Source organism: Diabrotica virgifera, chromosome 7 (genome assembly GCF_917563875.1).
Source record: "Diabrotica virgifera virgifera chromosome 7, PGI_DIABVI_V3a".
In the NCBI taxonomy this organism is placed as follows: Eukaryota; Metazoa; Arthropoda; class Insecta; order Coleoptera; family Chrysomelidae; genus Diabrotica; species Diabrotica virgifera.
In genome coordinates this window covers 128047270-128074756 of record NC_065449.1, presented here as the reverse complement: position 1 = coordinate 128074756, position 27487 = coordinate 128047270, and the positions used below count along the sequence as shown (strand labels likewise).

The following is a 27487-nucleotide window of genomic DNA, read 5'->3' as shown; positions in this document are numbered from 1 at the left end:
GAAAATTCAGAAAATAGAGGCATATTTAAGGAGCTGGTCAATTTTAGCGCCGAATTAGACAACGACTTAAAGGTTCATATTATTCAAAGTACCAGATCTTTCAAAGGTCTACCTTTTTCGGACATTTAGTTGCTTCTAATTTATTTATGTAGGAGAAGTTTTCTGCTTATAAGCATCAGTTTTTCGAATCATTTCTTAATGAAACATGGAGACAATTTTAATTTTTAAGCAAAACTCGGTTTAAAACTGAATTGGAAGTAAGTACTGTATTAGCGAGACGAATTAAGTACTACCTCTGGGGCTGTTTCGCTATCGGTTTTATTGTAGAGGGAAGGTTTAAAAAGCACATTTGAAGAAACTATTAAACTTTTAAGTATTTTAATTACCATTCCTATATCAACATCTGAAGCAGAACGCTGTTTTTCGATGTTAAAACATAACATAGTGCTTTAGGTATGCTATCTGCAGAAAAGCATTTTGTAAATTGTATTGATAATTTTAATTATAAAGTCATTGAAAACTTTGCAACCAAAAAATAGAAGAATGAACTTCATATATCGTAAACTTTAAAAGTGACATTACAAAAATGTGTGCATGTGTGTGAATAATGAAATAGTATTATTTTTATAAATTGGTAAATAGAGACTAAATCGTAATAACAATTTTCAAGCACTATCACTATCAGCAGTAAATGCTGGTAGTAGGTTAAGAGGTTTTTATTATTAATTAATTTACGGAACTGTTTTGATCAATGTTGGACAATTGCTTGGCACCCCAGATCAATAAACTTAAAATACATAAGATAAAAGTATCCGCGCATATTTTTTTTAAGTTTTTGTTGTTAGTATACCTTTTTTGACAATATCGTGAATCCGTTACTAAAAATTTTGGCGGCTGCCCGAGTTCTGGCACTACCTTCTTAAAGTGGTACGAGCCGCCACTGAATCAACATCATCACCATTCCACACTCCAAGGATGTGCCAATAGACAGCCCCTTTAATACATAGACAGCCTCATAGAAATCAAAATTTTAGTTCTCATAGAACTAAGATGCCATTTCAATTTGTTTAATAGTAACATTATGCAAACATACTTCCTGATGGTTTATTACTTACCTGATAAAATATTTGCAGGAAAATCAAGATAGGCTGCTCCTGGTCGACCTGTTTTTGCTAATCTCACTGCTTTTTCGACATGAAGAGGTATTAATGGTATGCTCGGTGGACGCGCCGAATATTTACAATATGGTCTAGCCAGTTCAACCTGTCCATAAAATAAATAAAGGTAGGTAGAAATAAATGTTTGGAAATATTTTTGTTTTACTTAAATTGATAAAGAAGAATGGGCATTTCAAAAAAAATTAATTCATGTATTATACGTATTTGAAATTAATTTAGTAGGACTATTTAATACTAATTTCTCTATGGAATATTTATTCACAATCCCAGTAAAAGTTTATATCTCCTTAGGGCGCGTCCATAGTGCACGCTGGTTTCCGAAGTCAGCGCTGTGTCCGTTGCAAACATTCCTTCGTATTTAAACGGGCCTGTCCAAAGTGCACCTGCGCGCTGTTATACAGGGTGTCATGAGGAACTGTACATACTCCTACCTCGTATAGAGGCCCCTATGGGGAATAACAAATGACCATTAAAAAGTGTCTGCTCTCATTGTTTAATAATATACAGGGCGAGTTTCGCATTTTGACAGAAATTTGTATTCGTCATAATTTTTGAACGGTCAGATCGATGTGTCTCTTATTTTGGTCAATCGTTACACTATTGCCACCCAATCAACTGATTTAGTCAAACTAGAAAAAAATCAGGTCTGGCTTTAAAAAATTAGTTCGTTTGGGTCTTAGAAAAAATTTCACCCTGTATACGCTTTTTGAAAACTCTAATATGAGTTTTACAAATTAGAGAAATAGACAATTAAAATGGCATATTTATTTTTTTCCCCACACGATTACTTAATTTTTTATAAAAAAATCAAATTTGACTATGAATTAAAAGTTTGGTAAAGTGAACCATATATTTAAAAAAATTAACTTTTATTACAAAAATTAATTTTTTTTAAACAAATATTTAATTTATGTTATCACCCAATCAACTGATTTATTCAAACTAGAAAAAAATCAGGTCCGGCTTTAAAAAATTAGTTCGTTTAGGACTTAGAAAAAAGTTCACCCTGTATAAGCTTTTTGAAAACTCTAATATTAATTTTACAAATTAGACAAATAGGCAATTAAAATGGAATATTTATTTTTTCCCCACACGGTTACTTAATTTTTTATTAAGAAATCAAATTCGTCAAAATCGCAATTTTGCCATAAAAATAAAAAAAAATTAAACAACGTTTTTCTTAAAATTAAAAGTTTCACCATTTTTTTTCTATAACACGTCTAGATTTAAAACTCCCCATAACACTTCTCTTTGGACTCCAGTTTAACATAGACGTGATCAAATAGATAAATTTTAAATTTTTTCACTTAATTTTTGCGATTTAATTAATCTGCACCTTTTATTTTTAAAAATTCATAACTTTTACGTGAAGAAGACTGAAAGTCTACAACAATTTTCATAGTCTTTACAATGGTAAGAGATATGTGCTGTAAAAATTTCAGAAAAAAAAATATTAAAATGGAGCAAAGTTGTAGCGAGTTAAACCGTGATTTTTTTTTTTCATTTTTAGGTTAAAATTCCGATTTTGACAAATTTGATATTTTAATAAAAAATTAAGTAATCGTGTGGAGAAAAAAATAAATATGCCATTTTAATTGCCTATTTGTCTAATTTGTAAAATTCATATTAGAGTTTTCAAAAAGCTTATACAGGGTGAAATTTTTTCTAAGACCAAAACGAACTAATTTTGTAAATCCGGGCCTGACTTTTTTCTAGTTTGAATAAATCAGTTGATTGGGTGGTAACATAAATTAAATATTTGTTCAAAAAAAGTTAATTTTTGTAATAAAAGTTAATTTTTTTAAATCTATGGTTCACTTTACCAAACTTTTAATTATTCATAGTCAAATTTGATTTTTTTTTATAAAAAATTAAGTAATCGTGTGGGGAAAAAATAAATATGCCATTTTAATTACCTATTTGTCTAATTTGCAAAATTCATATTAGAGTTTTCAAAAAGCGTATACAGGGTGAAATTTTTTCTAAGACCCAAACGAACTAATTTTTTAAAGCCGGACCTGATTTTTTTCTAGCTTGAATAAATCAGTTGATTGGGTGGTAACATAAATTATATATTTGTTTAAAAAAAATTAATTTGTTTAAAAAAAATTAATTTTTGTAATAAAAGTTAATTTTTTTAAATCTATGGTTCACTTTACCAAACTTTTAATTCATAGTCAAATTTGATTTTTTTATAAGAAATTAAGTAATCGTGTGGGGAAAAAAATAAATATGCCATTTTAATTGCCTATTTGTCTAATTTGTAAAATTCATATTAGAGTTTTCAAAAAGCGTATACAGGGTGAAATTTTTTCCAAGACCCAAACGAACTAATTTTTTAAAGCCGGACCTGATTTTTTTCTAGTTTTAATAAATCAGTTGATTAGGTGGTAATAGTGTAACGATTGACCAAAATAAGAGACACATCGATCTGACCGTTCAAAAATTAGGACGAATACAAATTTCTGTCAAAATGCGAAACTCGCCCTGTATATTATTAAACAATGGGAGCAGACACTTTTTAATGGTCATTTGTTATTCCCCATAGGGGCCTCTATACGAGGTAGGAGCATGTACAGTTCCTCATGACTCACCCTGTATAGGATTATTCGCACACGGACTCGGCTTCTGACTCGGAAACCAGCGTGCACTATGGACGCGCCCTACGACTTTATGGCCGTTGATATCAGATATTTTTTTAAATTCAATAGTTAAAATTACACCCAAGGAAATTTCGTTTAATCCGCTATATCGGTACCTAGAACGGGTGTACGTATACCCGTTGAGAATTTGGTTCCCTTTTAACACAAAAGGTTTGTAGATGTGTCAGCGAACTCTCACTCGCTATTGTCGATACGTTGAGCTTTTAAATAAAACTGAATTAATTTTTACTATCGGCGGCTTACATTAAGCAAGTCTATGCTATCCCGTCAAGAAAATATAACAGAAATAACATACGTAATAACGCCATTTATGTCAACAATTAATCTAGACGAGGGGCACACCCAAAAAAACGCTTATTTCTCGAGAAAACCACGGTGTGGTGAATGGTTAATTTTGGTCATACTTTATGTTTTTGATGGTGCTGAAAACGAAAATAAGGTTTAAAACTTATCGAAATCACTTAAGTAATCTAATTAAAAAGACAAAAAATGATTTTTATAAAGCTAAAATTAATGAAACAAACGGTGACTATAAAAAAATGTGGTCTATTATAAATGAAATTTCAGGTTGCAAAAGTAAACAAAACAATCAACTTGAAAATATTCCGTTGATTAATACACAAGGAACTCAAATAACATAATATTGAGAAATCAAATATGTTTAACAATTATTTTACAAGTATTGGGCAAAAAATGGCTGATAGTATTACAAAAACTACATTACCACCGGGTTTTGAAAGAGACTTAGAATTACAATCATCAATTTTTTTGGAACCTGTAAATATAAATGAAATTATTTTACTAATATCTAATTTAAAAAATAATAGTGCACCAGGACCAGACGGAATTACTTCGAAATTAGTTAAAAATATTCATGTGCACATTGCTTCTCCAATAGTTCATATCATTAATCTCTGTTATACAACAGGAAAAATCCCAACACAATGGAAAGAATCACTTGTAACACCTGTTTTCAAAGCCGGTAATCAAAAACAAGTCGACAATTACCGTCCTATATCAGTCATTAATAGTTTTTCGAAAATTTTTGAACAATCTCTCAAAAAGAGACTAATTACATTCTTTGATAAATATAAAATTATAACCGAAAGGCAATTTGGATTTGTGAAAAAAGCTAACACAGAGAAAGCTATAATCGATCTTGTTGATCAAACAGTACAATGTCTAGAAGAATCAAATAAATGTCTAGCAATTTTTCTGGATCTCGCTAAAGCTTTTGATACTATATCACATGAGATTCTTCTAAACAAATTATATAAAAATGGGGTAAGAGGTATAGCTTTAAATCTTATTAGTAATTATTTATCTCAAAGAACACAAAAAGTTAAAATAGGTAATTGTATTAGCTCAACTAAAGAGATTACTGTTGGGGTACCCCAAGGAACAGTACTAGGTCCGATTCTATTTATACTGTACATTAATAGTATAACCGAAATTCATGGGTTTTCAGGGCGAATTTTATGCTATGCTGATGACACAGTCTTAGTATTTAAAGATTCAACATGGGACCGCGTATGTAAAACAGCTGAATCTGGCATAAGTAAGATACAGTTATGGCTTAACCACAATCTGCTCAGTCTGAATATAAAAAAAACTAAATTTATTACTTTTTCTCCCACTATGTCTGATCAGCCAACTAATATTAGTTTAAAAATTCATAGTTCAGATTGCAACAGTGTGCAGGCATGTCCATGTCCCTCTTTAGAAAAAACTAAATCTATTAAATATTTAGGAGTTATAATTGATCAGCATCTGAGATGGCGTGAGCATGTGGCACACGTTGCAAAAAGAATTAGATCCTTAATGCCTAAATTTTACTTATTAAGAGACATTCTCTCAAAAAAAACCTTGAGTATCCTATATAACTCTTGGATTGAATATATAATACGATATTGTATTGTTGTTTGGGGTGGTACATTTAGTAATACCTTACATATTTTACAGACAGCTCAAAATACACTTCTTAAAATAATATTTAAAAAAAGTAAACTTTTTTCCACATCACTTTTATATAAAGAGCTAAAACAAATGAGTGTCCGATCTATTTATATACAGCAATCATTAATTTGGGTATTTTCCAATTCAAGTAAGTTAAAAATAAATCAACATCAAAAGTATACAAGGACAACTCAACAACTTTTGGTTAAAGTACCCTTTTTCAGCAAGACAATTACAAAACGATCACTATTTTATTATGGTCCAACTCTATTTAATTTATTGCCAAAAAATATAAAAACAATAATAAATTATAAACAGTTTAAAAGAACCATAAAAAATATGATATTAACTAAAACAATTGAATTCAACATTTTCTAAAAATTAATTTTCTATCCAAACTGTCTTCTAGTAAATATAGTTGCGCCATGCCGATTAGGTCTTCTCTCCTCTCACTTTCAATTGTATTTTGTCAATCATAGAGTATGTAAATTATACCAGCCACAAGTACTTACTGTTTAAAATTGTACAATTGGATTGTACACCTTCAGGGATTAAGGTTACAATACAGGTATTAAGTTGCCTAGTGTGCTTTTTCCCTGAAGTGGGTGCATTATATTAAATATAATATTATTGTTAATTACAATGTACAAAATTCTTCTTTGGAAATAAAATTGAATTGAATTGAATTGTTACAAGCTTTCAGTCTTATTCGAATAAAAGTTATGAGTTTTTTAAAGTAAAAGGTGCAAATTTCTGAATTGTTGTGTCAATGTTTAATAGCAAAAGTTGTGTGACGAAATTTGAAATTTAGCTTTTTAATCACGCTTATGTTAAATTATGGAGTATAAATAAGTTTTCTGGAAAGTTTTAGATCAAAATGTTTTATAGAAAAACAAATGGTGCAACTTTTAATATCGACGTTATAAATCCTCAAAATAACACTTTTTCAAGATACTGACCATGGGTGGTGAATGGCTAATTTTGGTGTTACTTTATGTTTTTGATGGCGCTGAAAACGAAAATGAAGTTTATTTTGAATTTTAGATGGTGGAACCATCTAAAATTGGGTTAAAAATAAAAAAATGAAATCACGTTTTTCTGAAAATTAAAAGTTGCACCATTTTTTTTCTATAAAAGATTTTGATCTAAAACTCACCAGAAAACCTCTTTGGGCTTTATGTTTTAACATAAAAGTGATCAAGAAGCTAATTTTCAAATTTTGTCACAACTTTTGCGATTTAACTTTGCAATTCACGAATCTGCACCTTTTGTTTTAAAAAATTCATAACCTTTACAAGAATAGGATTGAAAACTTACAAAAGATCTCATTGTCTTCAAAAAGGTGAGAAATATATGCTATACAAATTTCAGCAAAAAATATTAAAATGGAACACGAGGTGAAGTGAGTTAAACGCAAAAAACGTTATTTATTTTTATTTTTAGGGTAAAATTGCGATTTTGACACCACCATTTTATGTATAATGAGGTTAAGTTAAGTGTCATTCCTGGACATTGCCAATGACACCACTTCTTCTTTTTCTTATGTAGTACTACTACCGATGATCGAATAGACATAAATACTTACCGAAAAAGTTATTTAAAGTTAAAAAACCAAAATTGTTTACTTAATACTTTAAGATTGACTAAGAAATAAAACTTTACAATGAATCAGTTGTTGAGACATCATTGGATTGATTGTGATTATCCAAATATAATAGGTAGGAGTAAATAGTGATTAATTGATTAATTTCACTCCTTTTGTTCATTGCATATTAGCATTAGTTCAATTTTGTTACTCGGGGGGTTTTTGGGGTCGCTGAAAACGAATATGATGTCGTAAGTGATCTCCGGAGTACCTGGTGCCCAGGGTACCTACTGTTTACCTCGTCTTTTGGAGTTTTCGGCAAATTCATAAAAAAATTAGTCAAAAATCATTAGTCACGAGATAAACAGTAGGTACCCTGGGCACCAGGTACCCCGGAGATCACTTCCGATGTCATATTCGTCGTCAGCGACCCCAAAACCCCTGACTAATGATTTTTGACTAATTTTTTAATGCATTTGCCAAAAACTCCATAAGACGAGGTAAACAGTGGTACCCTATGCACCAGGTATTCCGGAGATCACTTCCGATGTCATATTCGTCGTCAGCGACCCAAAAACCCCCGAGTAATGATTTTTGACTAATTTTTTAATGAATTTGCCGAAAACTCCACAAGACGAGGTAAACAGTAGGTACCCTGGCCAGCGACCCCAAAAACCCCCGAGTAACAAAATTGAACTCATTTCCGCCGATAATTGATGAGTTCTGATTTTTTTTATTGTCTGTTTGAGACAAGAATAAAAAACCGGTAAACGACGTAAATATGAGTGGCGCATACAATATTCCAGCTACAAAAGATCTGATATGAATATTACGTGGCGCGAAAATGTATTTTCATTTTGATGCAAAATAAAATTTTAGTTTTATTTTAAAATATATTTCCATAATATTTCCAGAGTTCGCGCAGGGCAAGCAGCAGCAGCATCAGGTTCAACTACATAAGTGACGGTATCGTGAGTAAGAATTCAGTTTACTTCAAGCAGCAGCGAGAAGCGGAACTACCTGACTTGACAATGGCAAGTGAGATCTTGTCGAAACGTCGTCAAAATAATGGTTTTTCTAAAAACCAAAATTATTCAACGTGGAGTCAAACCCGGAAAACAAGAGAAAGCATATATATATATATATATATATATATATATATATATATATATATATATATATATATATATATAGAAAAAGAAGTACTATGTTGACTTATTTAAAAAACAATTTTAAGTTTCTGTGGGTTGGAGTCAATAAAAAAGGGCTTTTAGAAAACTATTTTATATCTCTCAAGCTTTCGAATGTTAATTACATTCCTTTTCAAGAGCTAAAATACAGAGTTGCTAATAAAGTGGAAACAAAAATGATGTAAAAAATATAACTCACCAGATAAATTTAGGTTGGTTATTAAACTGCTAACTTAAGTAACATCAAATATAAATTATTATCAAAATGTATATTTCCCAGACTGTAAGGAAAATTTATGAATTTTTATTTAATTTTGAATTTAAAATTATCGATAAAATAATTTTTTTTTTTTATAAAATTCAAAGTCAATGTCAAATAAAAAGTCATCCTACATAGACAAGTAAATGAAAGTGGGGTATATTTAAGTATATTACCAAATGATAATTTATTAAAAAGAAAGAAAAAGAAGATTTAAATAAGTAGAAAAATATTTTGTTTTTATATTATAGTTTACAGAAGTGCAAATTTTTTTTAAAAAAGGATATAAAAAAAAGAATAAAAAAAAATTTTTTGGAATCAATGTGTCTTATGGTTTTATGGTGAAATATTTGAATTATAAAGAGATGATGTAGTTATAAATTTTACTTAAATTTTGAATTTCTGATCTTTTATTTAAACTATTATCTATAAATTTTACTTCAGAAAAGATCAGAAATTCAAAATTTAAGTAAAATTTATAACTACATCATCTCTTTATAATTCAAATATTTCACCATAAAACCATAAGACACATTGATTCCAAAAATTTTTTTTTTATTCTATTTTTTATATCCTTTTTTAAAAAAAATTTGCACTTCTGTAAACTATAATATAAAAACAAAATATTTTTCTACTTATTTAAATCTTCTTTTTCTTTCTTTTTAATAAATTATCATTTGGTAATATACTTAAATATACCCCACTTTCATTTACTTGTCTATGTAGGATGACTTTTTATTTGACATTGACTTTGAATTTTATAAAAAAAAATTTATTTTATCGATAATTTTAAATTCAAAATTAAATAAAAATTCATAAATTTTCCTTACAGTCTGGGAAATATACATTTTGATAATAATTTATATTTGATGTTACTTAAGTTAGCAGTTTAATAACCAACCTAAATTTATCTGGTGAGTTATATTTTTTACATCATTTTTGTTTCCACTTTATTAGCAACTCTGTATTTTAGCTCTTGAAAAGGAATGTAATTAACATTCGAAAGCTTGAGAGATATAAAATAGTTTTCTAAAAGCCCTTTTTTATTGACTCCAACCCACAGAAACTTAAAATTATATATATATATATATATATATATATATATATATATATATATATATATATATATATATATATATAGGGTGTCCCAAAAGTAGTGGAACGGTCGAATATTTCGCGAACTAAACATCGGATCGAAAAACTGAAAAATACCTGTTCAATCATTTTCAAAAATCTATCCAATGACATCAAACACCAACCCCCACTACACCCCCTGGAGGTGGGGTGGGGGGTAACTTTAAAATCTCAAATGAAAACCCCTAGTTTTTCTTGCAGATTTGGATTCGCTACGTAAAAGTAAGCAACTTTTATTGAAGACATTTTTTCGAACTGTGGATAGATGGCGCTATAATTGGGAAAAACGATTTATCCTGATACCATAGGTAAATTATAGAAACGTTCTAATATCTCGAGAAATACACTTCTAAATGAGAAACCAAAAAACAGGTTTCTAATATTTTTCGAAAACCTATCGATAAACACCAAAAATGACCCTCCAACCCATCCCCTGGAGACGGGGTGGGGGTAAATTTAAAATCTTAAATAGCAATCCCCACTTTTTATTGCAGATTTGAATTCGTCATGAAAAATTAAACAACATTTATTCGAAACATTTTTTAAAATTGCTGATAGATGGCGCTAATAAATCGTATTTTTCCAATTAAAGCGCCATCTATCAACAATTCTAAAAAATGTTTCAAATAAATGTTGCTTAATTTTTTATGACGAATCCGAATCTGTAATAAAAAGTGGGGGTTGCTATTTAAGATTTTAAAGTTACCCCCCACCCCACCTCCAGGGGGTGGGTTGGAGGGTCATGTTTAGTGTTACTCGATAGGTTTTCGAAAAGTATTAAAACAATTTTTTTTGGTTTCTCATTTGGAAGTGTATTTCTTAAGATATCAAACCGTTTCTATAATTTACCTATGGTATCAGGATAAATCGTTTTTCTCAATTATAGTGCCATCTATCCACAGTTCGAAAAAATGTCTTGAATAAAAGTTGCTTACTTTTACGTAACGAATCCAAATCTGCAAGAAAAACTAGGGGTTTCCATTTGAGATTTTAAAGTTACCCTCCACCCCACCTCCAGGGGGTGTAGTGGGGGTTGGTGTTTGTTGTCATTGGATAGATTTTTGAAAATAATTGAACACGTATTTTTCAGTTTTTCGATCCGATGTTTAGTTCGCGAAATATTCGACCGTTCCACTACTTTTGGGACACCCTGTATATATATACAGTATGTCCCTGTAAGTTGTATCCATATGGAAAACTTTTTTATTATTAATTTTACGAAAAAAAGTTATTCTTTATAAAAAGCTCTGCATGATCCAAAACCTGAGATTTAACCATCAAATATCAAATTTTTTGAATATTATACGAGGTATGTCAAAAAGTTTGAATTTCACTCAAGAGTAAAGTAGCTTTATTTTTCACAATATTGAAAATTGCTATTATGAAAAGTTGTTTGGAATTAAAAACTGTATTCTAGTATGCAATTACATCCTTCTAATTGAAAAAATTTTTTTTTGAAAAATGATGGATAACTAACATTATTTTCAGTTATTTTAATTCAAATACCTCTTTTATTATTAATTTTACGAAAAAAAGTGATTCTTAATAAAAAGTTCTGCATGGTCGAAAATCTAAAATACAACCATCTTTTGTCAAATTTTATCAATTTTATACGAGGTATGTCAAAAAATATGAATTTCGCTCAAGAGTCAAATACGTTTATTTTTCACAATATCGAAAATTGTTATAATGAAAAGTTATTTAGAATTAAAAACTATGTTTCAGTATGTAATTACATCCTTCTAATTGAAATATTCTGAACTATAAAGGTACTTTACTTTTGATCTAAATTTATTTTTTTGACATACCTCGTATAAAATTGATAAAATTTGATATAAGATGGTTGTATTTTAAGTTTTAGACCAACCGGAACTTTTTATTAAGAATCACTTTTTTTCGTAAAATTAATAATAAAAGTTAAAAATTAAATAAATTAATTTCTCAAAAAAATTTTTTTTTTCAATTAGAAGGATGTAATTGCATATTAGAATATAGTTTTTAATTCCAAACAACTTTTCATAATAGCAATTTCCAATATTACGAAAAATAAAGCTACTTTACTCTTGAGTGAAATTCAAACTTTTTGACATACCTCGTATAATATTCAAAAAATTTGATATTTGATGGTTAAATCTTAGGTTTTGGACCATGCAGAGCTTTTTATAAAGAATAACTTTTTTCGTAAAATTAATAATAAAAAAGTTTTCCATATGGATACAACTTACAGGGACATACTGTATATATATATATATATATATATATATATATATATATATATATATATATATATATATATATATATATATATATATATATTCGAGTTATTCGTAAGGGGATTTTTCCACATTCTCTATTTCATTTGTTTGATTTCGTACGAGTGGTCGTTAAACCAGTACCTGTGGATCTTTTGATCACTGAGTGTGTTTCAAAGATCTACATCTTTTGTTTTTTCATAAACATTATCTTACTTACTCTAAAGTAATTAGGGAATTAAAACTTGAGACTGTCATTTTCAGGTTGGGCGTAGATTTACGCTCCTGTTATGTCTATGTCTCGGATGTTGTTTTTTGATGGAATGTGTCTAAAGATATTCAACCTCTCATCTTTACCGATGAGCCCACGGAGGTTGAAGAGGGCGAAACACATTTCTAAGAACTGGTGTTTGGATCTTTGATTCTATTCGAAAAATTTTTCCCAGCCAGAAATAGTGGATGTGTGAGTTATTCGTAAGGGGATTTTTCCACATTCTCTATTTCATTTGTTTGATTTCGTACGAGTGGTCGTTAAACCAGTACCTGTGGATCTTTTGATCACTGAGTGTGTTTCAAAGATCTACATCTTTTGTTTTTTCATAAACATTATCTTACTTACTCTAAAGTAATTAGGGAATTAAAACTTGAGACTGTCATTTTCAGGTTGGGCGTAGATTTACGCTCCTGTTATGTCTATGTCTCGGATGTTGTTTTTTGATGGAATGTGTCTAAAGATATTCAACCTCTCATCTTTACCGATGAGCCCACGGAGGTTGAAGAGGGCGAAACACATTTCTAAGAACTGGTGTTTGGATCTTTGATTCTATTCGAAAAATTTTTCCCAGCCAGAAATAGTGGATGTGTGAGTTATTCGTAAGGGGATTTTTCCACATTCTCTATTTCATTTGTTTGATTTCGTACGAGTGGTCGTTAAACCAGTACCTGTGGATCTTTTGATCACTGAGTGTGTTTCAAAGATCTACATCTTTTGTTTTTTCATATATATATATATATATATATATATATATATATATATATATATATATATATATATATATATATATATGCAAATGTCCCGGCTCAAGAGTCACACCTTTTATACGCTCGATGAAGTGGCTCGCGTTCTTGACGTAAGAATCCGCTTCTTCCGCGTATGGTTGCTAGTCAGCTTCGATGTAGACTCACTTTTCACGAATGTTCCTATAGATGAATCACTGGACATCATAAGCAAAAAGTATCCAATATCACCGGATACACTAAACCTAACCAAACACTGTTTAAATAACACTTATTTCATCTATAAGGAACAAAGATATAAACAAGTTGAGGGAGCACCGATGGGTTCCCCACTGTCACCAGTAATAGCGAACTTGTTTATGAAGGAAATAGAACAGCGGGCAATAGAAACAGCTGAATACAAACCCAAACTGTGGCTTAGATACGTGGATGACACTTTTATCATTTGGACCCACGGAGAAGAAAAACTAAAGGCTTTTTTGAGCCAGGGTTCGCGCAGGGCCAGCAGCAGCGGCATCAGGATCAACTACATAAGTGACGGTATCGTGAGTAAGAATTCAGTTTACTTCAAGCAGCAGCGAGAAGCGGAACTACCTGACTTGACAATGGCAAGTGAGATCTTGCCGAAACGTCGTCAAAATAATGGTTTTTCTCAAAACCAAAATTATTCAACGCGGAGTCAAACCCGGAAAACAACAGAAAGCACATATAGCTCCCGCGGAAACTTCAAGTGTAACATATATATATACATTATATATATATATATATATATATATATATATATTTCGTACGAGTGGTCGTTAAACCAGTACCTATGGATCTTTTGATCACTGAGTGTGTTTCAATCTTTTGTTTTTTCATAAACATTATCTTACTTTCTCTAAAGTAATTAGGGAATTAAAACTTGAGACTGTCATTTTCAGCTTGGGCGTAGATTTACGCTCCTGCTATGTCTAGGACTCGAATGTTGTTTTTTGATTGGAATGTGTCTAAAGATATTCAACTTCTCATCTTTACCGATGAGCCCAGAGAGGTTGAAGAGGGCGAAACACATTTCTAAGACCTGGTGTTTGGATCTTTGATTCCATTCAAAAAATTTTTCCCAGCCCGAAATGGTGGATGTGTGAATTATTCGTAAGGGGATTTTTCCACATTCTCTATTTCATTTGTTTTATATATATATATATATATATATATATATATATATATATATATATATATATATATATATATATATATATATATATATATATATATATATATATATATATATATATATATATATTGATGCACGTTAAGTTGTGACTGCCGGTATACAGAAGAGGCTGTCCGACTTCCACATTTCTACTAGGAATTATTTTTTAAAAATTGTGTATTTGGTAAAAGGGGGGCTTATAAAATGGGTCTACCTATTGAGGGGAAAGGATTTACCACAATAAATTTTGTATATATATACGTATATACCGAAGCGTACAGCATACGTTATGGCTTCCATATATAGGGTAGTTCAAGGTGCGTTGTCACTTCCAGCGGTGTTGTCATATTTTGGAAGTCACAACGACTCGTCTGCTGATTTACCTCTTACTTTAAGCGTAATGTGTGATCTTTTGAAACTTTTACTGTGAATACAGTTGTGAATGCAGTTCTATGTTTTACAGTTGTCTATTTAAATTAAAAGATTGATATTCTTTTGATTAGACAGGTTTACAAAAAAAATACATTTCGGAATATTTGACGAAACCATATGACTAGGGGGTTTTTGGGGTCGCTGGTCACGAATCCGGGGTCCGCTGACCTCTATAACGTCAGGTAATGGTCATCTCAAGGTCAAATCAAGATAAACCGACAGTCGCTCTGAAAAAGTATATTAGGGTGTTTTTGTGGTCGCTGATGACGAATTTGTGTCCGCTGACCTCTATCACGTCTAGCTCAAGGTCATTTCGAGGTTTTTGGGGTCGCTGATCACAAAACTGGGGTCCGTTGAGCTCAACCGCGACAGGTAAAGGTCATTTCAAGGTCAAATCAGTTTTGTGGACTTGTCCTGATTTGGCCTTGAAATGACCTTTACCTTACGTGGTAGAGCTCAACGGACCGCAGTTTTCATGATCAGTGACTCCAAAACCCCTATATTTTCAGAGCGATTGTGTCGATTTATGTTGATTTGACCTTGAACTCGACGTGATAGAGGTCAGCGGACTCCTGATTCGTCATCAGCGACACCAAAAACGCCCTAATATACTTTCTCAGAGCGACTGTCGATTTATCTTGATTTGACCTCGAAATGACCTTGAGCTAGACGTGATAGAGGTCAGCGGACACAAATTCGTCATCACCGTCCTTTTAATTTTTGATGTACCAATAATAATGTGTAAAAAGAAAATTAAATGGCTAAATACACCAGGTGGGGTTGAGCCGCTAAAAAGCTATCTAGATCCATCTTTTTAGAGCAGATTAGTCCCAGTCTGCTACTCGATACTATTGACTGTGCTTCACCATTTCTTTTTATCCTCTGTCTTTTTCTGCTAGTCTCTAATTCCTGCCCTATATAAATTTTCCTTTACTTCCTGTAACCATTTATTCTAGTTCCTCCGCGTTTCCTTCTAACTCCGGGTTTCCATTGTAAAATTGAGTTTATAGTTGTTACGCTACCTGCTCTCCATATATGCCCCAACCATCTAACACTGTGCTGAAATCTGAAAATCTGGAATAATATCTACCCGAGTCAGAAACATTTATTTTTAATATATGAAAATAGTTATTTATGAAACAGTTCGTGAAGTATGCTTTTTACGAATGCACGTGATGTTTGGAGCACGAGCAACAACGGAGCGAGTGCTATACATCGCCTAAGTTCGCAAAAAGTACTTCACGCACAGTTTCATACAATATTTTATCTACGATAAACAAATAAAAAAACTGTAACTCTTTATCACTGGAATTCATTCCTATTCTACAATTTTTAGAACTTTGACATTTAAACATTCTAATTTCTTTCAAACCACAAAACTGTCAAATTTTTTTTGTAATTTATTGCTCATTATATCATCACCATGACAACGCGAAAGTTAGGATATTTGATTATATGAAAGTGTGTCAAAAACAGTGCGAAAAAGTAAATCCCGTTTAAAATACATTGTTACTTCACGCACACGTTATCCATTAAATAGATCGATGCAGATCGGCCTTATATCGGATCCTCTACTATTAGTCCGTTCGCAGACGGTAAAATATTGCAAAACCCATAAATTTAAAAAAACCGCTTAGATTGACATGAAATTTGGCATACACATAGGTAACATGTCAAAGAAGCACATTGATATTGTGCCGATGTGTGCTTTTGCCATGGGGGTGACTTTTACCACGTCTCGGGATGAAAAAATATACGTTCAAAATAAGTCTGGAAATGGATTAACTGACTAATTCTAGGCAACTTTTGTTCTATAGCATTTTTCACTTAGTTACTTTTCGAGTTATTTGCGAGTAAATATGTTCATTTTTCAGCAAAAAAAACATTTTTTAACGGTTTTTTGGCAATTAACTCAAAAAGTAAGTATTTTATCGAAAAAACCATTCTTAGGAAAAATATAGCCCATAAAAAAGTAAAAAAAATGGTGTCCTTATGAATGAGATCCCTAGACCCAGTAAAAGAAGAGTTGTAACTAATGAAAAATAGGTTCATACACGCCAAATTCCAAATTGAATATTTCAACGTGAACTGTCAAAAACTAAAGCACTTTTTGGGGAACACTCATTACAACTTTTTTGTAGTGTTTAAAAAAAGGTTAAAACAGTTTTAGCATTAAATTAAGGAAGTTACGCTCAAAATGAAGATCCTTTTTTTGTAAAAAATTATAAAATTCACCCCCTAATTAGCATCCGAAATGACATTAATAGTCACCACTTCAGAAGTTGATTTACTCGTGTATGTATTGTTTATAAATATGATCTGTAAGCTTCATCGGTTCAAAATGCTTATTTTAAGGGGATGTAATGGAAAGGGATTGAACTAGTCACTAACCAACTGTGTAAGCCAATTTTGAACAGCCATATCTTAACCAATATTTGTCTCAAAGAAAAACACATAATCCTAAATATTCAGAAAAGCAAAACCTACATTTTTTACTATTCGTATAATAATACTATTACTATCACTAATAAATTTTATGTCATTTTGAAACAGCATTTTTTTCTGCAACAAATTTTACTTTAAAATAATTTTTTTTTCAAAAATTGACCCCTTTGAGCCGATCATATAAGATATACAGATCATATAAATATTACATAAGTTAAGTAACTTGTGAAGCGGTAAGTATTAATTTCATATGAGATTCCAATTAGGGGGTGCTTTTTCGAATTTTTTTAACAAAAATAGGACCTACTTTATTTTGAGCGTATCTTGCTTAATTTTGATGCTAGAAACTTTTTTTAGAAAACATAAAAAATATTTTTTTGAAACTTTAAAAAAGTTGTAATAAGTTGTCTCAGAACAGTGCATCATTTTTTGGTTCCTATCATTTTTTGGTTATTTCACATGAAATTATTCGTTTTTAAATTTGACGAATATGAACCTGTGTTCTGTTTTACATTAGCTACAACTTTGCTTCTACTGATTCTAAAAAGTTCATACGTACATCAATTTTGTTACTTTATAAGCTATATTTTAATGTTTTTCCCGATAACATACTTACTTTTTGAGTTATTGGCAAAAAAACAGTATAAAAGTGTTTTTTTGATGATAAATTGACATATTGACTCGCAAATAACTCAAAAAGTATTAACTTAGTGAAAAAATTCTATATAACAAAAGTTGCTTAGAATTAGTCAGTTTATCCATTTCCGAACTTATTTTGAACGTATATTTTTCACCTCCGAGAAGAGGAGAAACTCGCCCCTCAGGGCAAAGTTTTCTTTTCACTTTTTTCTTTGACATGTTACCTATGTGTATGCTAAATTTCACGTCAATCCGTTCTTTAAAATTTGGAGCAAACACCGTTAATGAACTATACTGCAGTCAAACCCGCTTATTAGAATACCTCTTAAAGGAATATCCCGGTTTAAGGAATAGAAATTTGCGGTCCGGAAACGTTTCTACTAGCGACCAATGATCGGTTGTTAGAATATCCCGGTTATAGGAATACTTTTGATTGGCACGAAGGCTATTCCAATAAGCGGGTTCGAATGTATTTCGGTAAGATCGTAAAAAACGAATCAGAATATTTTTCCTATCGACTAAGATACAACCTGGACTAGGTAAAATAAAATACCTACTTTCAATACACCAATAATCATTGCGTTTTTTATAAATGTATAAAAGCATAATATTTTAGTGCATATTTCAATTATTCAACTGATTTTGGCATAATTTAAGGTTTTTTTAAGTGCATATTTCCCGAGCTCTATTAATTTGATGTATTTCTCCACGAGTTTACAGCAAAAATCTTGATAATTACAAGTTTTGTTTGTATAATTATTGTTTTATCATACAGTCAAGTCGCCCTTGAATCCCAAACATTTTTAAAAGAAAGTAAAATTTTTATTGGATATGTTCAAGCAGACATTTCCGTTCAAGCAGAATTTTTAGTCACAACACATCAATGTTAAATATTATTAGAACAAGGTTACGGTGTCACGTTTCTTTTAATGACCGACACACATATTATATTTTAATTACGGATCCCACATTTTGCTAAACAGTTGAGAATGTAGTAGAAACATCAAACTTAAGAAACATATTTTTATTACCTACTGCTGATAAATTAAACAGTATCAAATATCACTCGTTGACATCTCTGTATCAATTTTAAATAATAAAATATATGTAGTTTTGTATTCTAAAATATTTGGAAAAAATACCTATGTATTTTTTTTTTCATTTACACATCATTTTAAGGGAGTGTCCGTTGAAGAGTACAGGTTCAATATTATCGGCAAATGAGTTTTGTCTTAAATACCGTCCGTATAGAGGAGGTGTCAGTTAAGGAGATAGGCGCAAAATCTTGGTAAAATGCTAATTAAATGCACTAATTTTTTTCGAATTCTGAGAAAACTAATAAGTATTTTTGAAAAATTTAAACGCAGAATGGAATATTACATTATTACCGAGGGCCGAAAGTCCCTGAAAACTTATATAATGTTTATTTTAATAAGATAACGGGATAAAAAAACAAGAGAAAAGTTAGTGTGATTTTTAATTTCGAATATTTCATTATCAAGAAACTTTTTGTTTATTCTAAGGGACTTTCGGTCCTCCGCAATAATAATCTTTCATTCTGGGTCTAAGTTTTAAAAAGTATTTATTAATTTTCTCAGAATTCGTAAAAAATGAATGCATTTAAATAGCATTGGACCGAGATTTTGCGCCTACCCCCTTGAGAGAGTTTACTGTATTTCATATTATTACTAGAATTTATTACTTTAAACTTTTTATCGCTCTTTTTTCGTGTATTTAATTCCATTCATTCCCTAATTGTACATTCAATTTTTTGTATATTTTTACACGTTTTATTACTTTCGAAATAACAATAACTATAAAATCGATTTTTCAGCCTACTTGGGTCAAAAAAATACGCAATTTTCGGAAATTTCGTTAAATGAGAACATTTACCTACATTTCTTGTATTTAAGCTTTTAATAAGATTTTTAAAAATAATTTAGATTATTTAATAGATACATTCACTGGCACGAAAAACGGGCACCCCAAAAATTGGGTCATTTTTGATGGCTCGTATCTCCTAAACCTATTCTCTGATTTAAGTATTTCTTTAATATGTTATAGCCTTATTCTTTAACTATATCGCTGTAATAATATTGTTTCTAGGCAGGTAAATTATCATTGTATACTGGGCGTACCAATCAAACTGTTTTTTTTTTCAATTTTCACAACACCCTGTGGAATATTCTAGCCTTTATACAATATTGAAATTAAAACCCAACTATAGCCCCAGGTTTTCTTAACGTTCTGTTTGTTATTCATTCGCTTATGTTGGATAATAAAAAAGTTAGGGACTTTAACAACTAAACATGTTCTATATCAATACATGATGTTTCTAAATAAGTGCGACAAACTTTAAGAGGTAATTCTGCATGAAAAAATAATGATCGTTTACTTGATAAAGCTATGTCCGCAAATGCTTGCAAATATAAAATTCTTTTGCCAAACGATCATTATTTTTTCATGCAGAAATTACCCCTTAAAGTTTGTCGCACTTATATTTAGAAACACCTGTATCGATAAAGAACATGGCTAGTTGTTAAAGTCCTTAACTTTTTTATTATCCAACGTAAGCGAATGAATAAAAAAACAGAATGTTAATAAAACCTGGAGCTATAGTTAGGCTTTAATTTAAATATTTTATAAAGGCTAGAATATTCCACAGGGTGTTGTGAAAATTGAGAAAAAACCCAGTTTGATTGGTACACCTGGTATACAATGAAAATTTACCTGTCTATCAACAATATTATCATAGCTATATTGTTAAAGAATAAGGCTATAACATATTAAAAAAATTACTTAAATCGGACAACAGGTTTGGGAGATACGAGACATCAAAAATTACCCATTTTTTTGGGGTGCCCGTTTTTCGTGCCGGTGAGTGTAGATTAAATTGGAAGTTCATTGTAAAAAAGGAAGTAAACAAAAACACGAGAAAAATGAATTTATATAAGTAAATAGGTAAGTAAATATTATAGATTAAAATAAGTACAGAAAATATATAATTATTGTACCTTCATTTAAGGCTACTGATATATAATCACTTATTGTACCTTCATTTAAGGCTAACTTTAAAAGTAAAGCAGATCTGCTATTATTCATGTTTAAAAACAAAGGCACACAAAACACAAAGTACGATTAGGACCGCGAATCTACAACAGATAAATGTCTGGAAACCGTTACACAGGGTTGCCAAAAAACGGAAGTCACACCGAGCGGTGTGGTATACGGAAGACGCTACGCGTTGTGTACATAACCTGTATAGTAGCACGGGAGCGACACTAGCGCTGGTGATATACCGTCGAACTAAAATCTGATCTTATGAGTATGTTAGATACGATATGACTTCCAGCGAAATTTTTAATATAAGCCTTCTGATACCATCTAGTAGCCAAATTCGTAAAAATATAGGCAAAACGTTGTGACTTCCGAAATCGGAAGTCATAACGGTATATATGAAGTAACAACGTATTACGAGAATCTATTTTGGAAGTCACATGAATACATGTATCAATATATATATATATATATATATATATATATATATATATATATATATATATATATATATATATATATCCTACTAATATTACGGACTCTGCATTAAGGATTTGACCATACACAACGGACTCAAGCGATTTACGGACTCAATATACGGAGGCCGTAATGTTTTTCATGTATTTCTTTAAACGGATGGTCATTTTCTACCAAAATTTTGTTGAATGAGAAACTAGAGACCTCTACCTACTAAACAAAGGTGTTACAAATATTGTGGGTATCGTAGGATAGCTGCAAATCTTAAAACAAAATGAGTCCGTAAGGTCGCTTGTAATTCAGCCATTTGCCGTTGGATGGCGCTTTTATGAGTATATTGAAGGTGTATATCGTTCATATGTAAAACTAAGAAACGACACTATAGACTCCGCTCAGCTGGCAACACTGTTGCCTGGATATTGTATCATCCGATCTGACGCAAATTGCTGGTGCTGTTATCGTTAATTTTTATGTGTTGAAAAATGTAATGGTACGCAGTAGGTATGTTAAAATATAGTACCTAATAAAGGAAGATATTTTGTTTCACAGACATTTCTTCCACACGTTTTGATTTTGAAATTGCATAATAAACACATATTTTTATTTAAGAACGAATAAGCTATATAATTTTATAATTCAGAATATAAATGTAACTGTTTATAAATAAAAATAAAATATTATAGGTCTGGATCCCGCGTATGAAAAAAAAAGTTGATTAATAGCAAGCTGAAAATTTGTAAATAGCTTAAGGGTGTCTAGTCGGACAAACTTTGATATATGGGAACACTGGCACAGGGGTAGCTTTAATTGTGGAACAGGTTAAAAATTTGGAACGGTCAGACCAGAAAACGTCACATGTATTTTGTCCGACAAAACTGCTAATTGATTTGTTACCATTTCATTAAATTCTCATGCAAAAATCAGACCGCTATTTATCACCTGTCATAATTCCTGTCATTTGACATTTTCTACGTGTTCCACTCATTATAATGCCCATTTGGTGATAAATACCAGCCTGATTTTTACATGAGAGTTTAATGAAAGGGTAACAAATCAATTGGAAGTTCTGTCGGACAAAATACAAGTGACGTTTTCGTGGTCTGACCGCTCCAAATTTTTAACTTGTTCCACAATTAAAACTTCCCCTGTTCCAGTGTTCCAATATATCAAAGTTTGTCCGACTACACACCCTTAAGCTATTAACAAATTTTCAGCTTGCTATTAATCAGCTTTGTTTTCATACGCGGGATCCAGACCTATTAATGGCTCCGTACATTTAATACTTGTTTGTAATGTTCATTTCTATTGGTAAGAATGTAGGTACTTAGTTTATTATTGATTTGTGCCATATTTTTATGAACATTCACTATATTTATAGATCGTGGCCAGTCATAAAGACGATAGATACTCATTTCACCATATGATTTAAACATATATATTTTTCAATTTTTCAAAAATTGAAAATGTTATCGACCAAAAAAATATTAATACTTTCTATGAATTACTTATTAGCTGTTGCATATAATAATAATAACCTACCTACGTACTTTCCAACTTAAGATATGCCTATATATATTTTTGGGGAGAATACTGGGAACAAGCCACAATAATAATATTACATATTTGCATATTATTTTTGACGTTTTGGGCTCCAAACCAGAATTCATTTTCAATGAATATACAGTCGGAAAAATGAAAAAATACCAATGAACAAACATATAAAACACGCTGTATCTTCCTGTCACCGTATCGCAAAGAAAATTGTCCAGTGCAAGATATTGAAAAATATCAAGATTGCTGAAAAATACTAACCTAGAAATTACAATTGCCATTTTACCATATGATATTGTGAAAATACTGTGACGATAGATTACTTTTGTGTCAAATTATCTTTATTCGCATCATTGATTGGTTATCTATTTAGAGTATTGTAATCGCCAACCAACTATACATCTATAAGTATAAGTCCGTTTTAATATGCAATTACCCGTCAAGGAATATATAATTTTCTAAGTTAAATGTATAATAATCACTAGATTTAGGCTCTCAATGGAAGTAAGGCTTTTTATACTAGGTAGGTTGGTCATGGGCAGTGTCTTTTATTACCAGCTGGGAAATGTAACGTCATGCATCTTGGAGTTTCACAGCTTTTCCCGAAGTTGTCAGTTGGCATTGAAGTTCTGCAACTCAGCCAAACTTCCTTTGAAAGTCGGATTCCAACCCTTGTGCATCTTAAATAGCGGTCAGGATTGTATGGGCCAGTGAGTAGTCATCTATAAGTGGCAGATCTTGGTTTTCTTCAGTGACAACATCATGTTTTGCTCTATTCGTACCTCCATAGGCATTTATGAATTCATCAAACATGAGGTTACGTACTTCTTGGACTTGAATTATTTCCACTTCTTCACCTTTGACGTGGTCTCTTTGAATTAACGCCAGCCGGTTGTTGTGTAGATACTATCATCCGCCTTCCCATCGGAATTTTGCTTATTTGGTAGATAACGTCGTTAATCTACTCCATACTTAAGGACGGACCTTGTCAGACCTTGGGAGAACAACCCATTCGCTTATTCGAATTATCGAGTCAGACTTTGTGGTCCTTCATAAAACATAAGGGATGTTCGGTTTACGGATCTCCATTCTTCTTCGCAATCCATTTACATAATCTTCACCAGCTACGTCTTATCCATCGACATCCAAACTCTAAATCACAAGGTACTCACATATGTAAGTCATTGCGAAGAACGGAAGTTACGGATATCAATTTCGCTGCTGATTGGACAACATATTTATCAAATGCTTGTCAACTGCCCTATTTATTCGCTCTACCATTCCATCCGATTTACGAGTAATAGCCTGTAGTTTTTATGTTCTTTAGTGAAGTAATTCAATACGATCAATATAATATCTACTTGCATCCATTTTCGCTTTCTTTTGCTTTCTCTCAAACGGACATCTAACATTGTATTGCCTCGTAGGAGCCTTCCTTTTCGATAAGTTCCAGTACTCGTGGCAAGTGAGTACATTCCTTACACCATTTCTCTACATCGTCGAAACTATTCATCTAATTAAACCGTTCCCGCATTCTCTAAAGGGTTTTATTTACATAGAAATGTCTTCATGATGGACTGTCATGTAACATGTAACTAACGAAATACTTCGGCTCTTCTCTGCTCTTTGTAATCATCAATTGTGTTCTCTGCGCTATACCATCATAATTTTCCAGTACTCGTTTAAGCAAGCTGTTTTTCATTATAAAGGAGTTCCACAGGGCCCAACGCCTCTTAACTACTTAGGCTTGATATTTCTTGACAAGATGGTTGACGATTTTCTTCTTTCAATTTAAGAATTTTCTGTAAAATTGGATCTTTCCCTTGTTCGCCCCTGATCTTAGTAGGCGTCCACTCGTCGTCGACCACCGTTGTTTTTAGCAGTACTCCTTTCTTTGATTATGTTTTGTTGCAATGGGTACGGACTCTGCTCGGTACCAGCTTCTAGAAAGAGAATCGGCGTTCCTGTGACTAATTCCTGCCCGATGCTCAATTTTGAAATTGTATCTTTGAGTCGTTCAATCCATGTGACCTTCTGGGATCTTAAACTGCCTTAACCTAAGTGGTTGGGGCATGGTCGTTCGGATTAGAAACTTCCTTCCTTAAGGTACTGATAGAAGTATTCTACTGATTTCACTACTTCTAGAAATTCATTTTTCGTGACACAATACTCTCGCTGAGGTTTTGAAAGCACTTTACTAAAATATCCAAGAATACGTTTCTGTCCCTTTGATCTGAGATAGCACTCTGCAAATTCATATGTTACTTGCATCTGTAATCTGTATCTAAGATAAACTCTCCTCCTGGCAGTGGATACTCTTTTAATGCTGCTGTGATTAAATACTTCATTAAGGTTTCGAAAGGAAATTTGGCAGTCTCCATCCCAATTGTAATCTCTTGCTTCTTATGTAAGTCGCGTTAATGACAATGATACGTGAAAACTTCTTAATGAACCTTAGACAGTAAGTATATAGTCAAATAAAACTTCTCATTTGATGTTTGTCAGTGGGTTCTAGTCATTCCTGAACGGAATCGATTTTTCCCTTATTCACAGCCACTACTTCTTTACTGACTTTATGACCTAGATAATTGACTTTACTTTGAAATAACTGGCCCTTCTTGGGGTTTAACATCAATAGGGAAGCTTTCAGTCGATTAAAAACGTCTTCTAAATTCTTCAAATGGTCTTCAAAAAAGTCTCCACGAAGACAATTTCGTCGTCAAAAAATACCAGGCACGTTTTCCAAGATAACCCTGTCAACAGGTTTTACGTAAAGCTCTCAAAATGTCGCAGGAGTATTACAGAGTCCAAATATCATAACGTTGAATTGCCACAATCCGGATCTTGTGGTAAAGGCTATCTTTTCCTTATCCACTGGGTCCATTTCTACCTACCAATATCAAGACTTCAAGTCCAACGTAGAAAATAATTTTCTTCCAGCCAATATATCCAACGTATCATTGATTCGTGTTATAGGGACAGCTTATCAAACATACGGTGATACTTGGCGATTTTGTCCACTCGCGTAGAAAAATAAGTGGAAGCGCATTCAGTGAATTATGTTTCTGTTGAATGCGCTTCTTAGGTGGAGCCTAATATCAATGGGCCAAGTATGACCGTATATTTGACAAACTGTAACTATCCTTTTTGGTAATATTGTTTAACAAACGGTAATCCACACAGAACCTCGTAGTTCCGTCTTTCTTCTTGACCATAACTAACGGAGAGATCCCTGGCCTGGTAGAAAGTTCTATCACTCCGACTTTCTTCATTGCCTGAACAATATTTTCAGTTTCCTCTGTTTGACGTAAAACAGTTCTGAACTGTTTGACGAATTGGTTTAGCGTTACAAGTATCATTTTTATGTTTAACAGGGGTAGTTCTTCCTGCCTTTCCTCCTTCTGGTACAAATATGTACCTTAATCTCCTTTTCTCCACCTAATTTATAGACTGACCAGCAACTGCAACCATTTGGTCGAACCTCTCGTTGTGGGCGTCACATCTACACAGATTCCTACTTTCGTATCTTTTTTGATGATCACTGGGTAGTCATTGACCTTAATAAGTCTTATAGAAATTTCTTTAGTAGAAGTCACCAAGTCCTTTCCAATTATGATTCCTCGGTCAACGTCCTCATCGTGGTACCAAGGCTCCATTATAACAGGTGTTCCTTCTTCCACAATTACCTGCAGGGGCGCCATTAAAATCGTTTCACTCCTCTCAGGCATAACTGGATCCATTAGCAATCCATTAGGCATCCAAGCAAATTCATTAAGTCCATTTCTAATATAACATCCTCTTCGATGTCAGCAACTCTGACAGTATGGACGAACTTTTTTTTTCCCAATTCTTAATTATATCTGCATTTATCCGTGGGTGTTGGAATTTTACCTGTGGCAGTCCGCAGTCGCAACTTCGTTGGTAAAAGTTTCTTACCACTATTTATAACTGTCGCTCGTATAATGGCCCTGGTAGCTCCGGTATCCACCAAGAATGTATTTCACTATTACATAATATACATAATATTATACTATATTCACGACATTTCAAAGAAGCTATTCTTGTGACGAGCTATTCGCAGTATTCACTGCATTCCATGATCCCGAAGACCTTTAATAAATGTTTGAGCTTCCAACTTTCCCATCATGTCTTTGGGAGCTGTTGGATACGTATATTGTACTAACCTGGCAATATTTACCTTATATTATTGAAAATCCTCATCTCTTTTTTTCTTCGATTTTTAAACTTCGACATACTCCAAGTGTGCGTGATCCTATCGCCTGTTTAGTCTGTTTATAAGCTGTTCGAAATCATCTCTCTAATCTACGGCTATGGTATGAAGCACATCCAAGGCATCTCCTCGAAGTGCAATAGATATAGGTTTTCAGCCCTTTTTTATTCGGACCATCCATTCGCTATTGCAGCTGATTTAAACTAATTCATGTAATTGTTTCATA

At 32.0% G+C, this 27487-nt stretch overlaps 1 protein-coding gene across 1 annotated transcript in view; it reads right to left on the bottom strand.

Moving 5' to 3' along the window:
- The window catches only part of LOC126888127 (2-hydroxyacyl-CoA lyase 1), a 784683-nt gene that overhangs the window by 458413 nt on the left and 298783 nt on the right, over positions 1 to 27487 (bottom strand). The window contains exon 3 of the mRNA XM_050656138.1: positions 1116 to 1263. Coding sequence (XP_050512095.1) covers positions 1116 to 1263 — 148 coding nt within the window. The remainder of the gene's footprint in view (positions 1 to 1115; positions 1264 to 27487) is intronic.